A 24825-nucleotide genomic window follows, 5' to 3' on the forward strand; every position below is an offset into this window, starting at 1 on the left:
ATGTACACAGTGAGACTATATGTTTATAATGAGACTATGTTTACAATGAGACTATATTTACAATGAGACTGTATATGTTTACAATGAGACTATATGTTTACATTGAGACTATATGTACACAATGAGACTATATGTACACAATGAGACTGTATATGTACACAATGAGACTGTTTACAATGAGACTGTATATGTTTACAATGAGACTGTATATGTACACAGAGACCATATGTACACAATGAGACTGTATATGTACACAATGAGACTGTATGTACACAGTGAGACTGTATGTACACAATGAGACTGTATATGTAGCAATGAGACTATATATACACAATGAGACTAAGTTTACAATGAGACTATATGTACACATTGAGACTATATGTACACATTGAGACTATATGTTTACAATGAGACTATATGTTTACAGTGAGATTGTATATGTGCACAATGAGACTATGTACAATGAGACAATATGTACACAATAAGACTATATGTACATAATGAGACTGTATATGTACACGATGACACTATACACAATGACACTATATGTACAATGAGACTATATGTACACAATGAGACTGTGTACAATGAGACTATATGTACACAATGAGACTATATGTACAATGAGACTATATGTACACAATGACACTATATGTACAATGAGACTATATGTGCACAATGAGACTGTATATGTACAATGAGACTGTATATGTACACATATATCTTGTTTAGGGATTGTATTTATTTTATTTTCAAAGAACTGATCGCATCATTGGCAAGTCACATGTTTAAAATTGGCAGCTTTTGTTTCGTGATTTATTTTTGTTATTTAGTGGCAACGAATATTTGCAACAACTTTTGACTGTGAGATTACCTTTGATCATTTACCTAATTAGGCTGGTACATCAATTTAAGGTGATAAACCTGTTTCAGCAGAAACCTTGTTTGGTACATGCGATTTATGCATTGATCAATCATTGGTGCAGTATTGTTTGTCCTCGATTGAACAACAGCTATACACAGTGCCTTGAAGAGAAACACAAAGAAGAAGAATTATTGCTATTGCAAAATCTTCAACCTTGATTATATTAACAGCTGTCAGCTTTTCTAAAGAGTTGATGTCTTTCAGAAATAACATGATAACAGCAAACATAGCAGCTTACTATTGATCACTTCAATCAACATTCATAAATAGAAACTTTAATTTAATCTTTATTCATTTGAAGACAAATTGCATAAACAGAATGCGAAACATTGATTGCCAGATTGAGACATGAAACTCATTTACTTTGGCAATAAAACTTTGAAGTCATTCAAAAGTCATTTGGCACATTGTAACATTGTTGTGTCCAGATTCCTGTTGGAACAATGCATATATAGCAACATTTCCCTGTTTGGGAGAATTAAGACATCACTATTTTCATGACGGTTATATATAATAGTATTCAGTTTGTGTTTTTGTTTATGTCCCTTTTCCTATTTTTGAGTGTGCAAGACATTTTGTTATGGCTGAAGTACCTTAGATGTACTGGACACTTTGGTACAGTACTCTGGCATTAACTTGACATAGCAAATTCAGTATTTATAAGGCAGAAATGTTCTGGACAATCTGGTACACTCTGTTAAAGTACCCGCAGTTTATTCACTGTATATCCAGCACCCCTCCAGCAAATCATGCATTGTTTCTTAGATCTCTTTATGCCACAATAAAAATACATATTGTTTATATCCAGGCTAGCTCACCTAGGAATGGTTTGACTTCAATCTTGTGGAAAACTTATTTTCAACTTGGTTACTATGTTTCTGAGGACATGCTTCAAAATTATGTCCGGGGCAGCTTAACTTAACAATATGGCCTTCACAGCAACAATATGATTTCAAAGCAACCATATGGCTTACATAGCAACTGTATGGCTTTCATAGCAACCATATTAAACCTATTTTCAGCTTCTTCTCTTGAATGGCTGAATCATGTTTGATAAAAGTAAGGAATGTTTCTTAGAACATGCTTCATCAAATTTTTGTTCAGCATGGCTTCCCTAACAACAGCATGATCTTGGCATCCATATGTAAAGCCTATATACAACTTACCCAAAATTAAAACTTGGTTGGGATGTTTCATATGATATGTTCTACCAGTCTGTTTGGTAATATACCACAGGAACATGTGGCTTCCATGCAAACTGGTTTAAAAACAAAACAACCTTTATTAATTTCTTCTCAAGAACATCTAAGCCAATTTATCAAACCCTAGACATTTGTACAGGTTGGAACCCCTAGCAGTTATGTGGCTTCTATAGCAACAAGGTAGAAAACCTGTTTTAAACTTTTCCATGATAGCTGTGCTGATTTTGATTAAATGTAATACAGTGTTCCTATACTGCACCAAAATTTAATTTTGGGTGGATCTACTATCAGCAGTGGTTTCCAAAGCAGTCAGGTGGTAAACTTTAAATGATATTCATCTCCCATCATGTGTGGCTTAAAAAATGAAAACTCTTAAGAACAGCTTACTTCCAAAAACTAAGACCATTATCAGACCAGGTTTGGTAGGTTCTTTGCTATCTGCATGAATGTCTTTCACAATCATATGAAAGACACCAGTAAAGTATTGAGTTTTGCAGAAGTTATTCAAAGTAGAAATACATTTAAACAACGTATCAAATAGCACCAGTTTCAACCAGATAGCTGGAAATTATCCTGACATTAGTCTTTCTCAACTCGAGTTTTTTGCCTTATTACTACTACATTTGCCTGTTAGACCAGTGCATGTCATTTGAGTGATATCAAGCTCACTTGGGCCTCATTCCAGGGTTATGCAGAGTGGGCAAGAAGTAGTTTTGTGCAAATTTCTTGTTAGAATGCAGGTCTAACAATTCTATCTGACAAGGTCTTGTTTCCTTTCTTCTGTGTCCGTCATTAATGGCCAACAGGACTTACAGGCTTGGGCAGAGAAGGGCCTTTTTCTATGTACATACCAGAGGTCTCTGTACAATACTGAGGGTCTAATGGGACGTCCTTGCTGGACGCCAGAACAGACAGGATATGCACACTATATGAAGGTTAGTTACATACAGAAACAGTTTAGAATGTCATTGTTGTGGCTGTTGTCTTCAAATATTTGCACTTACTGGTTCTCCAACACAGAGTTATATATACATATATATGGAACATTTTACCCATTGGCAAAATTAGGTCACAGTGACAAACTTAACTTGCTTTAGGAACTTTTATAGACATTTTTGCTAATGTGACCAAAAGACCCTGTGAACTTACTCCATAGCCTTGCATCTACTATGTGACCATCATCCATTTGATATCCATTTGCTATTTTTGCCTTCTCAGAAGCACTGTGTCAGTTTGGATGAAACTTTGTAGCAGTGATCCATTGGCAATGATCCACACAGAAAAACTGTTTTCAACATCTTTTCCAGAATGGGTGAGCCAGAGTTTGTGAAACATGGTAGGGTAGGAATGTTTCTTTGGATATGCTCTACCAAAATTTTGCTCTTGATGCTCCCCAATCCCCCAAGCAATGGCATGGCTTCCATAACAACCTTGTGTAAAGTCTATTTTCAGCTTCTTTAGAACAGATTTTCAATTCTATTGAATGACTGGCTCAACTTTGATGAAAATGAGGACATTTAAAGTAAGTTGAAGTTTAAATTTAAGTAAGTATTAAAATTGTGTTTCGAAAGGCTCCCCTAACAACTGTGTGGCTTTTTTTGTAGCGGCAATATGGAATAGTTTCTTCACCTCCCCCAGAATGGCTGGGTCAGTGTAGATCCAACTTGATAAGAACGTTTCTTAGGATGTGCTCCTTGTCAACATTTTTCCCATGGTGCTTACCTAGCAACAGTGTGGTTTCCATAGCAACCATGTAGAAAACCTATTTTCAACTTTTTCTCTCAACAAACAATGAGGCTGTTTTTTCCAACTTAATAGGAACGAGTTGTAGGACATTATCTTTTAGAATGTGGTAAAGGAAAGACTCCTTAGCATCCGTATAGAAAATCTGTATTTTGTTAGTTCTCAGTAAAAAGAAAAAAACATTCAGAATGATAGGAATACTAACAGATTTTTGGAACATGGTGCTGTCCACCCCTAGCTGTAATATGGCTTTCACAGCAAGAATCATGTGGTATATATAGCAGCTAGGTGGGAAACTTTTTCAGAATAACTTGAACAAGATGTATATATGTATATATATATATACTTCATAGAATGACTTTCTCTCCAAATCTATCTGACAATACCTAATGTGTTGAATATCTTCCATGAAGACCTTTCATGTTTATATTTTCAATACAACATCTAGTTTAGCTGATGTTAGTCAGAGTAGAAATACAAGTAAACAACATCTCAGATTGGACCAGTTTCAACCAATCAATGACATGGGTGTCTCTGAATCAAATTTATTTGCATTTTTGACCAGTGTATGTCGGATGAGCAGTGTCCATTTAGAACTCTTGTTGGATTTTGCCACATTAGAGCAAACAAGACATAGCATTGCATAGAATTCTATATAGACTATAGGTCTCACAATTCCATCTGACAAGGTCTTATTTCCTTTCTTCTGTAACCATCCATAATGGCCTACAGGATTTACAGGCTGGTGCAGAGAAGGGCCTTTTTCTATCTGCGTACCAGAGGTCTCTGTACAATACTGAGGGTCTAATGGGACGTCCTTGCTGGACGCCAGAACAGACAGGATATTCACACTTCCTGAAGGTTAGTTACATTCAGAAGCTTTCTTATAATGTCCTGCTATCATTGCTGTAATATTTATTGGTTGACTATCACATACATGTATATCATAATCCCTGGTCAGCAGGGAGACTACCAGAGTTTGAAATTTGGTCACAAAAGAGTGAGAAAAGTTAACATTTTGCTGAGGCTAATAGAGAATTTCCATATTTATTATTTTTCATATTAGAGAATCTGAAACGGGACAAATTGGCTTGAAGGCAGTCATAGTAATGTCACACTGCTGGTTAATTAACAGTTCATGTGATTTTCAACATGGATGTAGCATACATTAAACTTTTTCCTGTTGAGCTTTTCTGCAACTTCTTTATTTTTGTTGTGCTCTTAAATGTTGTATGGATTTAGACAGCCTTCCAGAGGGAGAGGGAGTTGAATATTGTGGGGAGAAATTGTAGGTTTTTATTTTTATCATATACTTGTATTCTTTTAGCTCATCTGGCTGTAAGTTAGCCAAGGGACATGCTTCATGGCTTTGTGTCTAGCATACTTCACTTCATGGCTGTGTGTCTAGCATACTTCATGGCAGTGTGTCTAGCATGCTTCATGGCTGTGTGTCTAGCATGCTTCATGGCTGTGTGTCTAGCATGCTTCAGGGCTGTGTGTCTAGCATGCTTCAGGGCTGTGTGTCTAGCATACTTCACTTCATGGCTGTGTCTAGCATGCATCATTTGAAAAAATTGGCTGTTGTGGACTATGCATTGTCCGTCATTGTCTATTTTTAACTTCTCAATAACCACTATTCCAGTTTCAACAAAAATTGTCAGTGGGAAGAAAAAGGATGTCAGTCTGCCATGCAGCCACCATTAGTAAAAATTGAAAACCTCAAAATGGCTTCTCAGCAGTTAAAAATTTTTGGCTGCAGTTTGGGTTACATAATTATTCATTACTGTTGTAGGGGCACAGAGCATCAGCCAGTGTCAGGCATGTCATTCTGTTCTCAACATAATCTTGAAATTCTTTTATTGGCAGCTACTGCTGTAGCGTTCTGTGAACTGTTGAAACTTGGAAGACATGAATGACACGAGTTGAATATGAGCATATAATTTTGTCACTTTGATATGAATCCCTGTACCTATAGCACTTTATGGGTTTTATAGTATATACTCTATTTGACATGAATCCCTGTACCTATAGCACTTTATGGGTTTTATAATATATACTCTATTTGATATTTCTTGTGTTTGCAACTAGTCCAATGGATTTTGATCAACGTGCCCCAAAATCTGGCAGACATTACAATTTTGACATGAAGTCATGCATTTGTTCCAACAGCTTTTGCCCTGAAACATAGCAGATATTATTGACTTCAGGTAAACATTTATATAATGTTTTGTTCTCACAAGTTTCTTCACAGTTGTGCCCATTTCTGGCATCAGTGTAGACATCTTGTGATGGCATTTTGTCTAACAGCTTTTGATTCAATATTCTTAGATGTGACAGATACTCTTGATATGAGGATTTTCATTTCTACTTTCACCTCTCATACCAAGAGTGGGGCATGTGGACCCATCTTCAAAATTTCTAACATACAAGGCAAAACAAAATTAAAGAATATAGTTCATTGCTTAAATCAGTTTATATATCCATAATTAATGACAGAATTTTTAATAAACTGTATTGTTTGTAATTTTTATGCACTATAATTTTGGGGTGGGTGATTGGGGTGTGAAAAAAATACTTAAAATGCATTGAGCTGATAATTTCATAGTTATATACATATTTTAAAAAGTCTAATGTGGACATAACGATTTTATGAATTAATGATATTAATTAGAGCAGTGGTAAGAACAGTTATTTTTATATCAGTAGGACATAAGCTGACAGCAGATGTGGGGTCAGTCTGATGTTTAGTTCCTCTGCCGCTACCTGTTACAATTCAATTGTAATGAAAAATCTCACTGAATTTTGGACCATCTTGTACATGCTCCTTGAGTTTAATATCTCACAGATTAGTAAATTTTTTAGCGATGCTTGTTCTTTTCTGGTGATGTTATGAAACGAAAGATGCTGCTTTGGAAATGTTTTCATAATACGTAGCATATCGTAGTAAACTATATATGGAATGTGAGAGAGACCATTCCATGCTGTGAGAATATTCCAGATAATTTTAAGCTTATGAATACATGTAAAAGTGAGTCAAAATGGCCTCTCTTCTTTTTTTTTCTTTTTTGAATCCGTGTTCGTTGATAACATCTGATGTAAAAGTAAAATTGCATAAACTGAATAGATATTCCATCAAATGTCAGTCTGGTATTCTTTTAATATTAGTGCTATTTCAGCCAAATCTCCTAACCAGAACAACCTTTCAGTCTAATCTGTGGATTTTGAAGCACGATATTTAATAATGCATGAGTACTACCATTAAAACTGATGATTATCTCTCATCTTCAGAATATTAAATATCCATTTAGATTACATTAGGTAAATAACATATTGCTTGTATTAAAATTGCAGCACATATCCGAATAAAAATACTGATCATATCATTATTTAGAGCAGATCAGGGTCTATGCCTTTCACTTGACATTGCAGTTGGAATGGAAAGCACAGATGATGATCTGCCATGCAAAGAGCAGATCAAGTTCTTCCTTTGATTTGATGTTATAAGTGGAATGAACGATACTTGATCTGTTAGTTCATTATGTGAGATTAGACCAGGGTCCTTGCCTTTTCCTTGACATGGGAAATGAAATGAATACCACTGATCCTGATCTGTTAGTTCATTATGTGAGATCAGACCAGGGTCCGTGCCTTTTCCTTGACATGGTAAATGAAATGAATACCGCTGATCCTGATCTGTTAGTTCATTATGTGAGATCAGACCAGGGTCAGTGCCTTTTCCTTGACATGGTAAATGAAATGAATACCGCTGATCCTGATCTGTTACTTCATTATGTGAGATCAGACCAGGGTCCGTGCCTTTTCCTTTACATGGTAAATGAAATGAATACCACTGATCCTGATCTGTTAGTTCATTATACAATTGTACATCTAGATCTGTGTTGTTCACTGTTATTGTGCATTGCACACTGATAACATTTGCACACTAAATTAATTGTCACTACTGAGGTAATGGCAAATATTAAATATAACAAACATTTAGGAATGAGCACTGCATTCCAGCAGTTTAATTTGATATTTTATAACACAGCAAACACAAGATGGTTATTTAGTTCTAAGGCAGTTAGATTAAAGTGCCTTGCTTGGAGACATGTGACAGTAAATAACCTGGGTAGATCCAGTGGTAGGATTCTAACCTATGCCCTTTTGGTTGCGAGTCCAGTGCACTAATCACTTGCTAATGCACCAAACACTGCAGCTCCTGCATCCATTAGTTGCCTTGTACAACATGCAGCTTCTGCCTCCAATAGTTGCCTTGTACTACTTGCAGCTCCTGCCTCCATTCTTTGCCTTGTACTGCATACAGCTGCTGCCTCCATTCGTTCCGTTGTACTACATGCAGCTCCTGCCTCCATTCGTTGCAGTGTACTACATGCAGGAGATTGCATGAGGCCTATTTTACATTGCCAAGACTACTCAGGGGTCACTTGAAGAAATGGAAAGATAGACAATACAATCATGGAATAGCTTTCATTTCATGCAGGTGCCCTGGCATTGTCTATCATTTCATGCAGGTGCCCTGGCATTGTCTATCATTTCATGCAGGTGCCCTGGCATTGTCTATCATTTCATGCAGGTGCCATGGAATTGTCTATCATTCCATGCAGGTGCCCTGGCATTGTCTATCATTTCATGCAGGTGCCCTGGCATTGTCTATCATTCCATGCAGATGCCCTGGCATTATCTATCATTTCATGTAGGTTCATGGCATTGTCAGTTATTTTATGCAGGTCTCCTAGCATTGTCAAACATCATTTTCAAGGTGGACTGCTCCAGTGGCCTAAGTGGTTAGAGTGTCATTCTCGGATGCTGGAGGTCATGGGTTTGAACCCCAGTAGAGTTGTACCAAAGACTCATGAATATGGTACTAGCTTCTGCCTTGCTTGGCATTCAGCATTAAGATGTTATTCTTAGGGCTGGTCGACCTGTTGTCAGGATAATGGGACTGGTTGGGAGATGATGCTTCATGTCAGTGGCATGCTGTCACAGTGCTAGACATCACTGTATACTGCACGCTGCAGACAACATAGCAATATGACTGAAAAATTGTTAAGGCTGCATTAAAAATTGAATTCACACACACGCACACATTTTCAAGGTTAAATATAAAATTTCAGAACAATTGTGAACTCGCTATGCATTAAGTTTACCACAAGGACAGATTCAGAGTTGTTGGTGCATAGAGAGGGTGTTGTGGCTATGGAGAGGGTGAAGGGCACATGGAGAGGTGGAGTGAGCATATCTGGTACACAAATTTATTTAAAAGAAGAACTTTGACAATTTATTAAAAGCATTTTAATTTTCAAGCGAGGGACAAACAAATGTTTTTTTCTATCCACACATCACCCTTATCTACAGATGGTTTGCACAAGCTTTCATGGTTCATCGTCCTTGCAGTCACTAACATCTTCATGGCCATCATTTCATAATACGTACACTGCGATATTTCTATTTTAGTCCATTTCTTCTGGCTCAAACTCATAATAATCACAAGCATGTTTAAGAATGTTGAGGCTAAGCCCCCATGGAGTGTTTAAGATTATTCATGTAATGAAGAATGTGTAATTATAAAATTAATTGCAATTTTATCAGTATTTCACTTAAAATAAATTTGAATATAATATGGGGGAGGAGGGCTTTTCAGAAAATTTAGGAAACCAAAATAAAAGGAACTCATCATAGGAATATTGACTAATACCACATTGTAGTAGATTATTATAACATCATGAAAATATTGACTAATACCACATTGTAGTAGATTCCTGTAACAACATCATGAAAATATTGACTAATACCACATTGTAGTAGATTCCTGTAACAACATAATGAAAATATTGACTAATACCACATTGTAGTAGATTCCTGTAACAACATCATGAAAATATTGACTAATACCACATTGTAATAGATTCCTGTAACAACATCATGAAAATATTGACTAATACCACATTGTAGTAGATTCCTGTAACAACATAATGAAAATATTGACTAATACCACATTGTAGTAGATTATTATAACATCATGAAAATATTGACTAATACCACATTGTAGTAGATTCCTGTAACAACATCATGAAAATATTGACTAATACCACATTGTAGTAGATTCCTGTAACAACATCATGAAAATATTGACTAATACCACATTGTAGTAGATTCCTGTAACAACATAATGAAAATATTGACTAATACCACATTGTAGTAGATTATTATAACATCATGAAAATATTGACTAATACCACATTGTAGTAGATTCCTGTAACAACATCATGAAAATATTGACTAATACCACATTGTAGTAGATTCCTGTAACAACATCATGAAAATATTGACTAATACCACATTGTAGTAGATTCCTGTAACAACATCATGAAAATATTGACTAATACCACATTGTAGTAGATTCCTGTAACAACATCATGAAAATATTGACTAATACCACATTGTAGTAGATTCCTGTAACAACATCATGAAAATATTGACTAATACCACATTGTAGTAGATTCCTGTAACAACATCATGAAAATATTGACTAATACCACATTGTAGTAGATTATTATAACATCATGAAAATATTGACTAATACCACATTGTAGTAGATTCCTGTAACAACATCATGAAAATATTGACTAATACCACATTGTAGTAGATTATTATAACAACATCATGAAAATATTGACTAATACCACATTGGATGTGTAGATTTATTTAAATAATCATAGAAAGTATGCTACTTCCTGTTGCAAGTCACTACTCATAACCAGTTCATCTTCTACAATAACCAAATAATGATGTCAGAAAATTGTCCAGTAGCATTCTTAGAATTCATAATTTCAGCACCTAATCTTAATGGATGTATTTTACATTAAGGACAATTACTAATTGTAGTTAAAAAATCCTCCCAACTAATTGAAACCAGTGGGCATACCTACATTATGTTTTAGTGCTATACAACATTGCAACCAGTGTGCACATGTGCATTATGTTTTAGTGCTATACAACATTGCAACCAGTGTGCACATCTGCATTATGTTTTAGTGCTATACAACATGCAACCAGTGGGCACATCTGTATTGTTTTAGGGTTGTACAACATTGCAACCAGCGGGCACATCTGTATTATGTTTCAGGGTTATACAACATTGCAACCAGCGGGCACATCTGCATTATGTTTTAGGGTTATACAACATTGCAACCAGTGGGCATATCTGTATTATGTTTTTGAGTTATACAACATTGCAACAAGAAAAATTATACTTGCCATGTGTAGCTACCTTCTGGAGAGTTCTTCATTATTTTAAAGATTTCTAAAATTGTTCACACTCTTTCTGCAGCCACTGCAGTATAGTCGTTAATGGCTGATGCCATTTTGCGACCACACAATGTTGTTGTTGTTGTAGGGTTTAATGCCATTTTTCAGCACAAGATAGGCTATACATGGCAGCCAGTATTAATGGTGGAGGAAGAACCCGGGAAAACCCAGGAAAGAACCACCGACCCACGAGAAGAGCTACTGGCAAGCTTTCTCACATACCCACATTGGCTGAACCCAAGACTAGAACCCACGCAGAGGTACCACACTATGTCCTCCTTGTAAAGTGAGCTTCCATTGGTCAGCAGATGACAGTTAAGTGAAATCAAAAGCAATTTTGTGTAGCCCAGTCAAGGATGGAAACAAGCACTGGGGGCATTTGTTTATGCTACATCAAACCTAGATATGAATCATTGCAATTCATTGAGATTTTGAGTATTGGTCAATTTGTTTGAACTGCCCATTGCACAATCTGTCGTAAATGTAAAACAGTTGATCATCAAGTGAGGACTGAATCCCATCCACCACATGGAGAAACTGCATGCTGATGATATGAACAGTGTTACAGTCACGTGTATTTAATATGAACCGTGTTAGTTATATGTCTAATATGAACAGTGTTACAGTCACATGTATTTAATATGGACCATGTTACAGTCACATGTATTTAATATGGACCGTGTTACACATTTAATATGAACAGTGTTACAGTCGCATGTATTTAATATGACCCATGTTAGTCACATGTATTTAATATGAACCGTGTTACAGTCAGATGTATTTAATATGGACCGTGTTACAGTCACATTTATTTAATATGAACAGTGTTACAGTCACATGTATTTAATATGGACCATGTTACAGTCACATTTATTTAATATGGACAGTGTTACAGTCACATTTATTTAATAAGAACAGTTACAGTCACATGTATTTAATATGAACCGTGTTACAGTCACATTTATTTAATATGGACAGTGTTACAGTCACATTTATTTAATATGAACAGTTACAGTCACATATTTAATATGAACAGTGTTACAGTCACATGTATTTAATATGAACCGTGTTACAGTCACATGTATTTAATATGAACCGTGTTACAGTCACATATATTTAATATGAACAGTTACAGGCACATGTACTTAATATGAACCGTGTTACAGTCATAAACTGTGCTCCGTTTACATGTATTTAATATGAACTGTGCTAGAGTTACATGCATTTAATATGAAGTGTTACAGTCACAGTTACCTTGTACTACATGCAGCTCTTGCCTCCATTAGTTGCATTTTTTACAACATGCAGCCACTGACTCCATTTGTCACATTTTACAACATGCAGCCACTGACTCCATTTGTCACATTTTACAACATGCAGCCACTGACTCCATTTGTCACATTTTACAACATGCAGCCACTGACTCCATTTGTCACCAACATGCAGCTACGGACTCCATTTGTCACATTTTACAACATGCAGCTACTGATTCCATTTGTCACGTTTTACAACAGGCAGCCACTATCTCCATTTGTCAGCAACTGACTCCATTTGTCACATTTTACAACATGCAGCCACTGACTCCATTTGTCACATTTTACAACATGCAGCCAATGACTCCATTTGTCACATTTTACAACATGCAGCTACTGACTCCATTTGTCACATTTTACAACATGCAGCCACTGACTCCATTTGTCACATTTTACAACATGCAGCCACTGACTCCATTTGTCACATTTTACAACATGCGGCCACTATCTCCATTTGTCAGCAACTGACTCCATTTGTCACATTTTACAACATGCAGCCACTGACTCCATTTGTCACATTTTACAACATGCAGCCACTGACTCCATTTGTCACATTTTACAACATGCAGCTACTGTATCCATTTGTCACATTTTACAACATGCAGCCACTGACTCCATTTGTTACATTTTACAACATGCAGCCACTGACTCCATTTGTCACATTTTACAACATGCAAGAGATTGCATCAGGCCTATTCTGATGTTCTAAGTTGATTTTAACAGCTGTCTACCTCTAACAAGGGATCAAGACACACTTGGAAGTGACTTTTTGATATAAGTTTTAACAAAAATGATGAGTGCATGTTTTAATAAGGCATGTAGAGGCACTATGCTAAATATAGTATATTCATGAAGACGACTTCTTTCCAAAAATGTGTAATAATGATGGCTGTTAATTAAAGATGAAATATCCTTTCTAGGCATGTGGCTTCACATGTGACAAATGAAAGAATTATGAAAGGTTTCCCCTAAAGGTCACATCCATTTTCAGGAAAAGTAGATCTTGAATGGATATCTGCCTGTACTCTCTTTTGAGTATTAAGATATCAAATGGTAGAATATGCTAGTGCATACCTGCCAGTGTTCCTGATGGGGGAGGGCTAAAAAAAAGTGTGATCTGTTGTCCTATGGAGGATCAGTGTACATGACCCAAAAAGACAACATCATACCATTCAAGAAAAATCGTCTTCTTGGACAAGCCTATAGAAAATGACTTGAAATTCAATTCTGAATAAAACAATAACGGATATCTTTGAAGCATTTAATGCACATTAGACCAGTAATAGTCTGTAGAATTACAGTTGTCACAAATCACCATGACACACACAAACACACTCACATTTATACACACAGACACACTTGCATAGTCACAATTACACATACCCTAAATAAAATGTACACCAAGTTTCTGTCTTTATGATCCATTCAAGTGGGAAATGCAGTCTTAACTAGATGCAGACATTGCTACTCCCAACAGGTCAGTGGAGTGATTGATAACATGTCATTAGTAACAGTCTTTGCAGTTGTTATAGACTGGATGATTTGTTGTTCAAGCTTTCCCAGAGGTCTTCTTGAATTTTTCAAAACATTGAAAATGATCTTTCTGTATTGCCATGAGTGACTGTCAAACATGAATAGCCAAACTGTTTTAAATGACAAATCTTGCCTTTACTGAAGGTTCAAGACAGTTGCCTATGTCAGAATGGTGTTTTCAATATGTGTAAAGAATAAAATGCTTCTCCTTTCTGCTGTATTTCACCAAGCATAAGTCTGTCAACCAGGAGTTCTGCAATGTCATATTGCATGTGGCTTATTCTACCCTGAATCACAGCTGTGTTTTGATATTTTGCCTTAAAAAAAAGAATTCCTCTTCCACCTACTGAAACAATGAGGTTTTGCATGGAGTAAAATCCAAGTCAAACATTGATAAAAAAGACTAGTCATTAAACTTGAATAATGATGGCTCATGCAAGACAACAAAGGGTAATACATTTTGTTTCTTGAACATCTGTTTGACTTAACAAACTTAAAATGAATTTGGTTGTTTTACATTGTATACTATACCTATGCAAATTAACCTTCTAATACAGAAGTGTTAACCTAATGGGCTGTAATACAGAAGTGTTGACCTAATGGGCTCTAATACAGCAGTGTTAACCTAATGGGCTCTAATACAGCAGTGTTAACCTAATGGGCTCTAATACAACAGTGTTAACTTAATGGGCTCTAATACAGAAGTGTTGACCTAATGGGCTCTACTACAGCAGTGTTAACTTAATTAGCTATACTACAGCAGTGTTGACCTAATGGACTCTACTACAGCAGTGTTGACCTAATGGGCACAACTACAGCAGTGTTAAAAGGGCTTGCAACACTAAACCACTCTAGCTGTTGTCAGTCAAAGAAGTAATTTTTGCAATGGTTGTGTTATCTTTGGCGATTTTTACCTTTTAATCACTTCTGTGACAATTAGTTTTGCACATTTATTAAGCATGTCTCTCTCTCTCTCTCTTTCTCTGTCTCTCCCCCCTCCCTCCCTCCCTCCCTCCGTAAGAGCATAAGATTGATTGGAAATAGAGTTAATATAAGTACAACAGAGAGGTCAGACGTTTATTATGATCTGGCAAGTATTCTGTTGCTCACTCCAGACCCCTTGCTACCCCATATCCATGTGAAAGGATGTATCTAATCTTCCTTAAACAAATATAATACAATACACTTATGGATTCCAGCAGTTACAATGCATGTGATGATACCAGTTATACCTAGGTTCATGATGTTCCCTTCAATGCTCAGATGACTGTAGGGAGTCATAAATTTGATGATACAGCTAGCCAGTCCCCCCCACCTTCACACACTAATTATAGTCATAAATTTAAGGATAAAACCAGCCCATTGCACCCCCATATCATACTAATTGTATTGTCATAAATTTAATGAGACAGCCAGCCAGTACCCCACCCCGTTTTCAAACTATTTGCCTAGTCATATGTTTAATGACACAGTCAGCCAGTTGCCCCTCCCCCAGTTTCATACTATTTGTAGTCATAAATTTAATGACACACCCATCAAGTCCCCCCCCCCCCCAATTTCATACTGTTTGCATGGTCATAAATTGAATGAGTCAGCCAGTGGACCCCCCCCCCCCATTTTATATTATTTGCATAGTCATAAATGAGTCAGACATATCATGTCATCACCTTTTGTAGACCTTGTACAGAAACAAAAAGCTGCAACCTCGAGTGGTGTATACTGTATAATGATGCACAAATCATTCCTATAACATCATGTACCATAAACCTTGACAGACTAAGTTTGTTATTGGGTCTAAGTATTTGATTGGTCCCTTTTTCCTTTTCAATAACCTTTACATATTGCTGTGCATATGACAATGACCTTTGCAATATATAACTTTTGCAATACACTGAACCTTTGCATATATATGGTGCTATGAGCAATTTTAGGAGGGATATCAAAAACAACAGCTGCTGTGTACATCTCTTTTATAAAGATTTTATAAGAAAGGAAAAGACAATGTTGGATTTAGTTGATCTTCACCTTGGCCATTGCGATGCAGAACATTACCGCTACGTCTCATGAATAGATTGTCATTCACTTGTGGGGGAATGCCAAAAATTCTTTTTATGAATAATATACTTGTTTCAGTATTAAAATGCTGCCGTTTCAAACTCCAAGATGGCCATCTTGAAAATTAATATAGTACCATGCTCCTTGCATTTCATACTCTTTTAGCGCACAACATTTGTCATGAGGCCAGTTTGACACATGACGGAAATTTTCACATTCCATACCAAAGACGTTGCAGAGATAAGATCACAGCAAGTGCAGTATAAATCGAGTACGATGCACTTGTGAAAATGTATGCTATAATTAGTTGTCTTTTTTTTCTTTGTGGAATGTTTTAACATGGTCACTTTGTATGCGAACAAATGAATTTTAAATAGATTTTGTATTTAGTTCAGACCAATAAACAAGTGGATAGTCATTCCAACACTGATTTTAGCTTCAAAGGACTCAGCTTTTGGTTTTTTAGCTTTTTTCTGGCTTATGGGCATGATAATACAAATGAGTATGAATGGATTTTTTTTAAAACCCAGTGTATCTATTTATCCAAAGAATATTTTGAATGATGCTTTGCCATTAATGTGGGATTTTCCAGAATTATGCCATGTCAAAAATGTGAGGTTTTTTTTTTTACAAATTATGCCGTGTCATTAATGTGGAATTTTTCCAAATAATGCTATGTCAATAATGCGTGATTTCTCCAAATACCATGTCATTAATGTGGGAATTATCCAAAACATGCCATGTCAATAATGTGGGATTTTTCCAAATGCCATATCTATAATGGGGGATTTTTCCAAATGCCACGTTAATAATATGGGATTTTTCCAAATGCCTTGTCAATAATGTGGGATTTTTCCAAATATCTTGACAATAATGTGGGATTTTTCCAAATGCCTTGTCAATAATGTGGGATTTTTCCAAATGGTTTGACAATAATGTGGGATTTTACCAAATACTATATCAGTAACATGGGATTTTTCTAAATAATGTCAACTTGGCAAATGTTGACATTCTGAAATTTTCTCAAACAAGTAATGTTGTTTATGATTTTTTTTTTCTAGGTTAAAGGTCGTATCAAAAAATATTATACTGCACTTACATGTACCTTGTAAATATGTAGACTCTACATGTAAACCAAATTGTATATTGGAATTTCTCATGAATATCTGGTATATTTTGAATTATGTCAGCAGTTAAAAAGAATAAAAGTACAAAGAAACTGATTCATTGTAAGCTACTCAAAATCCTTTTTTTCCTTTAGAGCATTAGACCATTCTAGGAACTCTTGTTAGGAAATTGTAAGCATTACTGAAAAATGCAGTAAACATCATCCTAAAAAACATATTGATCTGGAGATGGGAATGAAATAATAGAAACTGAATTAATTGTAGGGTGAAGTCTAGTAATGTAATCATTAGAACTAAATTACTTGGTCTTTTCATGAAGGAGATAATAGAAAGAGATAATACACTATTTTGCTTTATAAAGGTGAATTGTTGTAGAATTGTAACAGACGTGTTCCAATTAGACCGATGGGTCTTAATGGGAATCGTTTCCCAACAGGGTAAATGGGGTTTGCCAGTCAATAATGGCCTGCCATTTTACTAACCATTTGTCAAAATTTATGCTTTGGTGAAATAGAACTTGATCAATGAAATTGTTTTTTAAAACCCACACCTTGTTTTGATAGCTAATTGATCTTGAACTATTCATAATGTTGTAATGTCATTATTTTACAGACCGTGGTCTTTATTTTTGATATTTTCAATGTGAGATCAAGCTGTAGAATTTAACATACCGTATATACTTGCTTATAAGCAGACTGAAGTCTTTATTTTTGATATTTTCAGTGTGAGATCAAGCTATAGAATTTAACATAGTGTATATACTTGGTTATAAGCAGACTGAGGTCTTTATTTTTGATATTTTCAGTGTGAGATCAAGCTGTAGAATTTAACATAGTGTATATACTTGCTTATAAGCAGACTGAGGTCTTTATTTTTGATATTTTCAATGTGAGATCAAGCTGTAGAATTTAACATAGTGTATATACTTGCTTATAAGCAGACTGAGGTCTTTATTTTTGATATTTTCAATGTGAGATCAAGCTGTAGAATTTAACATACCATATGTACTTGCTTATAAGCAGAGTTAAGCTGCAAATAACAAATATTGTAATCTGCCCTTATACATTCTAAAATGCCCTTATACAAATCAGTTCTGTGCTGTTTGTTCTACTGATTATGCATTATGTGATGGCAAATCTGGGTCGGACGGAGCAATTTGCTGCTGGACTCGATTTGTAAGTATGTACAATAATATCCTAGCAGACAGACATAGTTTCAAATATTTAGCGATACAAATTTGTCCCGGGGTAAAAAGAACTGAACTGAATGCTATGCCTCGAGTTAACACTTGCATTTCTGTATGGAACATTATGATTGTTATAAAGAAAAGGAAAAAAATATTGAATTCATGGACTTGGGAACTGTTTCCTTTTGTTTTTATTAAAGAACCACAGTTCATTGGGTCTTTAAATTACATATTGGTTTGTACCAGCCATGTAAAGTAATTTAGATCATGAACAATTAACAGTAAATTCATGATAGTAGTGAATTCATTGTATTTGAAATTGATAAAGTGGATTAGAGCGATCAAAACAAAATTAGTTAAAAAAATATTCCAAGTGAAAAGTACAAAAAAAAAAAAAATGTTATTAATAGAATTTTTGCAAATGACAATAATGTAAATGTTTATTTTTGTGTAATCATCAAATGTTAATTTTTTTATATTAAAGGCAATCTCACCAAAACCTATCATGAGAAGACAAATTTGACTGTCCTGTAATAATAATAATAATAATAATTATTATTATTATAATTGTCTTTATCATTAGAAGGTTAGTCAAATTAGTTTTCAAAACTAATCACTCTTTAGGCTTTCTGTTATATGCAAATATTTGGTAGTAAATGTGCAAAGATAAATTGTAGTGCAGTTATTTACAGTTTTGGGGAAAACCATAATATGACCTCAGAAGTATGCTTTGCTGTGAATATTCAACAGTAGACTTTATCTTGAGTATTCAACAGTAGATTTTAACTGGATTATTCAACATTAGATTAACTTGATTATTCAACAGTAGACTTTATCTTGAGTATTCAACAGTAGATTTTATCATGATTATTCAACAGTGGATTTTAACTTGATTATTCAGCAGTAGATTAACTTGATTATTCAACAGTAGACTTCTTGATTATTCAACAGTAGACTAACTTGACTATTCAACAGTAGACTTTATCTTGATTATTCAACAGTAGACTAACTTGATTATTCAACAGTAGACTTTATCTTGAGTATTCAACAGTAGACTAGATTATTCAACAGAAGACTTTAACTTGATTATTCAACAACAGGCTTTAACTTGATTATTCAACAGTAGCCTTTAGCTTTCATTTATTCATTTGTAAACTTTAGCTTTGTGTATTCATCAGCAGCCAGCAAAGAACTGGAAATTGATCACTTTTGACAGAAAAAAAGACTTGTGAAATAAGGCAGAAGAACCGTGCCTTGAGTATAGAGTCAGGCAGTAAGACCATGTCTTGAATATAGTGTTGGGCAGTAAGACCATGTCTTCTGTATGTTGTCAGAAGTAAGACTATGTCTTGAGTATAGAGTCAGGCAGTAAGACCATGTCTTGAATATAGAGTCAGGCAGTAAGACCATGTCTTGAATATAGTGTTGGGCAGTAAGACCATGTCTTCAGTATGTTGTCAGGAAGTAAGACTATGTCTTGAGTATAGAGTCAGGCAGTAAGACCATGTCTTGAATATAGTGTTGGGTGGTAAGACCATGTCTTCAGTATGTTGTCAGGAAGTAAGACTATGTCTTGAGTATAGAGTCAGGTAGTAAGACCATGTCTTGAATATAGTGTTGGGCAGTAAGACCATGTCTTCAGTATGTTGTCAGGAAGTAAGACTGTGTCTTGAGTATAGAGTCAGGCAGAAATACCATGTCTTGAATATAGTGTAAGGCAGTAAGACCATGTCTAGAGTATAGAGTCAAGCAGCAAGACCATGTCTTGTGTATAGTGTCAGGCAGAAAGACCATGCCTTGAACATAGTGTCAGGCAGTAGTCACCTAATTGTGATTTGTTTAGCTCATGTCAGGCATGTCTGTCTAGTGTAGATACTGTCCACTGTCAAAATCTGTCTTGTGTATATACTGTCCACTGTCAAAATCTGTCTTGTGAAGATACTGTCCACTGTCAAAGTCTGTCTTGTGTATATACTTTCCACTGTCAAAATCTGCCTTGTGTAGATACTGTCTGTCAAAATCAGTTTGTGTAGATACTGTCCACTGTCAAAATCAGTCTTGTGTAGATACTGTCCACTGTCAAAATCTGTCTTGTGTAGATGCTGTCCATTGTCAAAATCTTAATGAAGCAAACAGTTACCTGGCATCTATTACATTTTCTCATTCATTAATGGCAGCAGTGAAAGATTTTTCAAAAGGACCCTAGAACTCTATATACTTTTTGAATCTGCTCTGACCCAAATTACTTGTCAAGATATTGGGGATTGGGGTTTTATTTGGTTTGTTTTTTTTCACAATTAATGATTCTTGTTTTAGATGCTTAAAAAAATTAATGAAATTGCTTTATATTTGGATTTCCCTGAGTGGCTTGCATTACTTACCATATTTACTGGCCTATATGATGAATCCAATGGAAACCTTATAATGTCCTGGCAGATCTGGGTGTGTGCAGTTTGTCAGACCTTGTTCTGCAGGTGCATTATGCTATGGCAGATCAGGATGTTTGTTGTTTGCTGTTTAACTCAACTTAGAAGCAAGTATATATTGGAATGTCAGGGGCTAACATTTTATTAATCTGATGTAGCCTGTGATCTACCACACTGTGGCAATCCCTCCTTGGAACCACAATTCCTCCTTGGAACCAGAATGCCTTGTAGTGAGAAAATCTTGTAATGTATGGTATGCATAATTTTAAAACCAGTCAGATAGGATCATAGACCATACTTGTCTTATAACAAGAACCACATTATAATGAAGGGCATTATAGTGAGGTAGTGCTGTATTACGATGGTGACTATTTCATGGATGATATAAAGGGTCACCTATACACTTGAAGCCCCACCTCCTGTCTTGTATGTTCTCAACTTTATGCATTAGAAGTAAGTTCTTTTATTTGCTATGGGGGAGGTAACACAGTCTCAGAAATTACACAAGATTCAAGCTTTCATTGCATAACCATGAAATTTTAAGTATTTGATGACCACAGACAAGTACATATTTAGCACATGGTAACATTCATCGTATAATTACCAAGTGTATTTGATGACCACAGACAAGTACATATTTAGCACATGGTAACATTCATCGTGGAATTACCAAGTGTATTTGATGACCACAGACAAGTACATATTTAGCACATGATAACATTCATTGTGGAATTACCAAGTGTATTTGATGACCACAGACAAGTACATATTTAGCACATGGTAACATTCATCGTGGAATTACCAAGTGTATTTGATGACCACAGACAAGTACATATTTAGCACATGGTAACATTCATCGTGGAATTACCAAGTGTATTTGATGACCACAGACAAGTACATATTTAGCACATGGTAACATTCATCGTGGAATTACCAAGTGTATTTGATGACCACAGACAAGTACATATTTAGCACATGATAACATTCATCGTGGAATTACCAATTGTATTTGATGACCACAGACAGGTACATATTTAGCACATGGTAATATTCATCGTGGAATTACTAAAATGTTGTCGGTGGACATGACAACTTTCACTGAATTCAATCAATTGTATTCAGACCAAAAATAATAACAAAACCTCTTCCTCTTGTAACATTCAGATTAGAAATTTTGGCAGTGTCGGGTCTTAGGGAAATGGATGGGATATAAATAAAAGATTAACTTGGCTGTATTGTTTTCCTGCAGGCTGTTGTTACGAAAAGACGTCTGAATGGCCATTTGATTTGTCAGTTGTGTTTGATATTTTTCGTAGTCAGGAGTGGTCTCTAGAGCACTGTAGAGGTATGAACAGGGTTTCAGTGTGGTATTTTTATTAGTTCATGAGGGGGTGGGGAATAGATTATTAGTTCATGAGGGGGTGGGGAATAGATGTCATTACAATGAAACTAATCATAGTCATTATTTGTTATACAGTAGTGATGTAATGTGGCAAATGATAAGGTAATTAAAACAATTAAAAATTAATGACAGTGCCAAGTTTTAAGAACATTTCATCAGTAACTTGTGATGATATCAGGTTTTGATAGTTATTTAGCACTAGTTAATATTTTGCTATTATCTCCCTTGCCAGTAAAATGGCAGTCATATTTATCACTTCATTTCATTATGAACTTTGTGTGTAGCTGTTTTAATTCCACTGAGAAGTGTCAGCCACACACATAATATTGGTTGATGCTGGCAGGTAAATTACCTTGCTGCAATACACATCCAAAATAGGTGCCATGTTAAGTTTGCTTAAGAAGATTGTGGGACTGCCTATAAAATAAGTCTGACACATACACACACACACACACACACACACACACACACATTACCACAAATAATGGAAACAGTGAATTTGAGAAAAAGGCTGGGAGAGATTTATTCTTTTAGGGGTGATTGTGTTGGGGCTGAAAGAAAGAGATATATTGGATTTTTTTTGTACAATTTCATTCCTTCAGAAACAAATGACTGCCAGGGTTATGGAGGGGCTCCCTTATTGGAGAAAGAAACTTTATAAAACATATGGGTAAAACCCTATTTTGTATATATCACTAATTGACCTAAACTGTACTTAAGAAATAAACTCATTTACAAGTAATATAATTGGTAATTTATGATGCCAAGTCCCAGCAAATTGTAAGACCATAACATAGACTGCCAACAGGCTGCCAAGTCCCAGCAAATTGTAAGACCATAACATAGACTGTCAACAGGCTGCCAAGTCCCAGCAAATTGTAAGACTGTAACATAGACTGCCAACAGGCTGCCAAGTCCCAGCAAATTGTAAGACCATAACATAGACTGCCAACAGGCTGCCAAGTCCCAGCAAATTGTAAGACTGTAACATAGAATGCCAACAGACTGCCAAGTCCCAGCAAATTGTAAGACCATAACATAGACTGCCAACAGGCTGCCAAGTCCCAGCAAATTGTAAGACTGTAACATTGAATGCCAACAGACTGCCAAGTCCCAGCAAATTGTAAGACCATAATATAGACTGCCAATAGTCTGCCAAGTCCCAGCAAATTCCAGGTCTGTAACAAAGTACCAAGTCTAGCCAATTCTGAGTCTTTAATAGAGTACCAAGTCCTAGAAGATTATAAGACTAACATAGACTGCCAGGTCCCAGCAGATTGTAAGACTGGAACAGACTACCAAATCCTAACAAATTGTAGGACTGCTGATCTTGGTTAAATGACCACAGAAGTTTATTAATTTTATTATTATTATTATTATTATTATTATTATTATTATTAATATTATTGCTGAATAAATAGACAAGTAGGCAGCATTCTTTTAGTCCCTCAAATAAAACTCATGCTCTGTCTTTTTCTTATTCACACACAGAACACACAAAAACAAACATCAGGTTTATAGATTATTTGAAATTTGCAGCTAAACCTCTAAAAATATATGTCCTCCCTTATGTTGGTGAAATTACAACAAAAAATTTTGGGATGTTGACAGTACAAGGGGAATAACTCTAGCACTGATACTTAAAAAAAAAATTCACTTTACAGTTGGCAGATTTTTCATTGCATGTAAATATAATTACAAGTGGTAAGCTGTTATATATACATGCACACACATAGATTATGATGTAATATAGTCATAGACAATTTCATTTAACATTGACCTCAGTCTTAAGACAGTTTTTACAATGAAATAGTTTACATATGCAACATCTATAAAGCTGTAGATTTTTCCCATTTTTGTATGCATACTGACTTTTTTGAAGTTTTGTAAATGAGTAAACCTTAAGGTGTCTTCCTATTAGAGAATTAAAACCCAAGGCAACTTTATATCAGCTTGCTTTAACATACTGGGTATATTTCCATCAGCCTAGTAGATTATGTAATGGGGACCTATGTACATACTGGGTATATGTATGGTTAATGATTATGCACTGGACAAACAAGAAACATTGCAGTCTGCATTTTCATTTTATTAATCCAGACCAAAGCTGATTTATATGTACTATTTCATTAGGTTCTCAGAGAAATGCTTATGGCCATAATGGTAAATTTGATATTTTCCATGTTTGAATAAAGGAGGGCATACCACCATGATGGTAAATTTGACATTTTCCATGTTGAATAGAAGAGGGCATATCACCATGATGGTAAATTTGACATTTTCCATGTTGAATAGAAGAAGGCATATCACCATGATGGTAAATTTGGTATTTTCCATGTTTGAATAAAAGAGGGCATACCACCATGATGGTAAATTTGACATTTTCCATGTTTGAATAGAAGAGGGCATATCACCATGATGGTAAATTTGACATTTTCCATGTTGAATAGAAGAGGGCATCTCAACATGATGGTAAATTTGATATTTTCCATGTTTGAATAAAAGAGGGCATCTCACCATGATGGTAAATTTGACATTTTCCATGTTTGAATAGAAGAGGGCATCTCACATTTATCATGATTAC

At 35.4% G+C, this 24825-nt stretch overlaps 1 protein-coding gene across 22 annotated transcripts in view; it reads left to right on the plus strand.

The window, feature by feature from the left end:
- LOC149800365 (muscleblind-like protein 1) overlaps positions 1-24825 on the plus strand; it is a 309043-nt gene that overhangs the window by 232631 nt on the left and 51587 nt on the right. For 20 of the 22 annotated variants that reach the window (XM_089959999.1, XM_089960006.1, XM_089960000.1 and 17 more), the window contains 2 exons: positions 2934-3062; positions 4603-4731. The exons of 1 other annotated variant lie outside the window; for it this stretch is intronic. In XM_089959999.1, coding sequence (XP_089816125.1) covers positions 2934-3062; positions 4603-4731 — 258 coding nt within the window. The remainder of the gene's footprint in view (positions 1-2933; positions 3063-4602; positions 4732-24825) is intronic. One more of the 22 variants, XM_089960009.1, reaches the window with a different exon arrangement.

The sequence above is a fragment of the Sinohyriopsis cumingii genome, chromosome 5, assembly GCF_028554795.1.
Source record: "Sinohyriopsis cumingii isolate HCF-2022 chromosome 5, ASM2855479v2, whole genome shotgun sequence".
Classification (NCBI taxonomy): Eukaryota; Metazoa; Mollusca; class Bivalvia; order Unionida; family Unionidae; genus Sinohyriopsis; species Sinohyriopsis cumingii.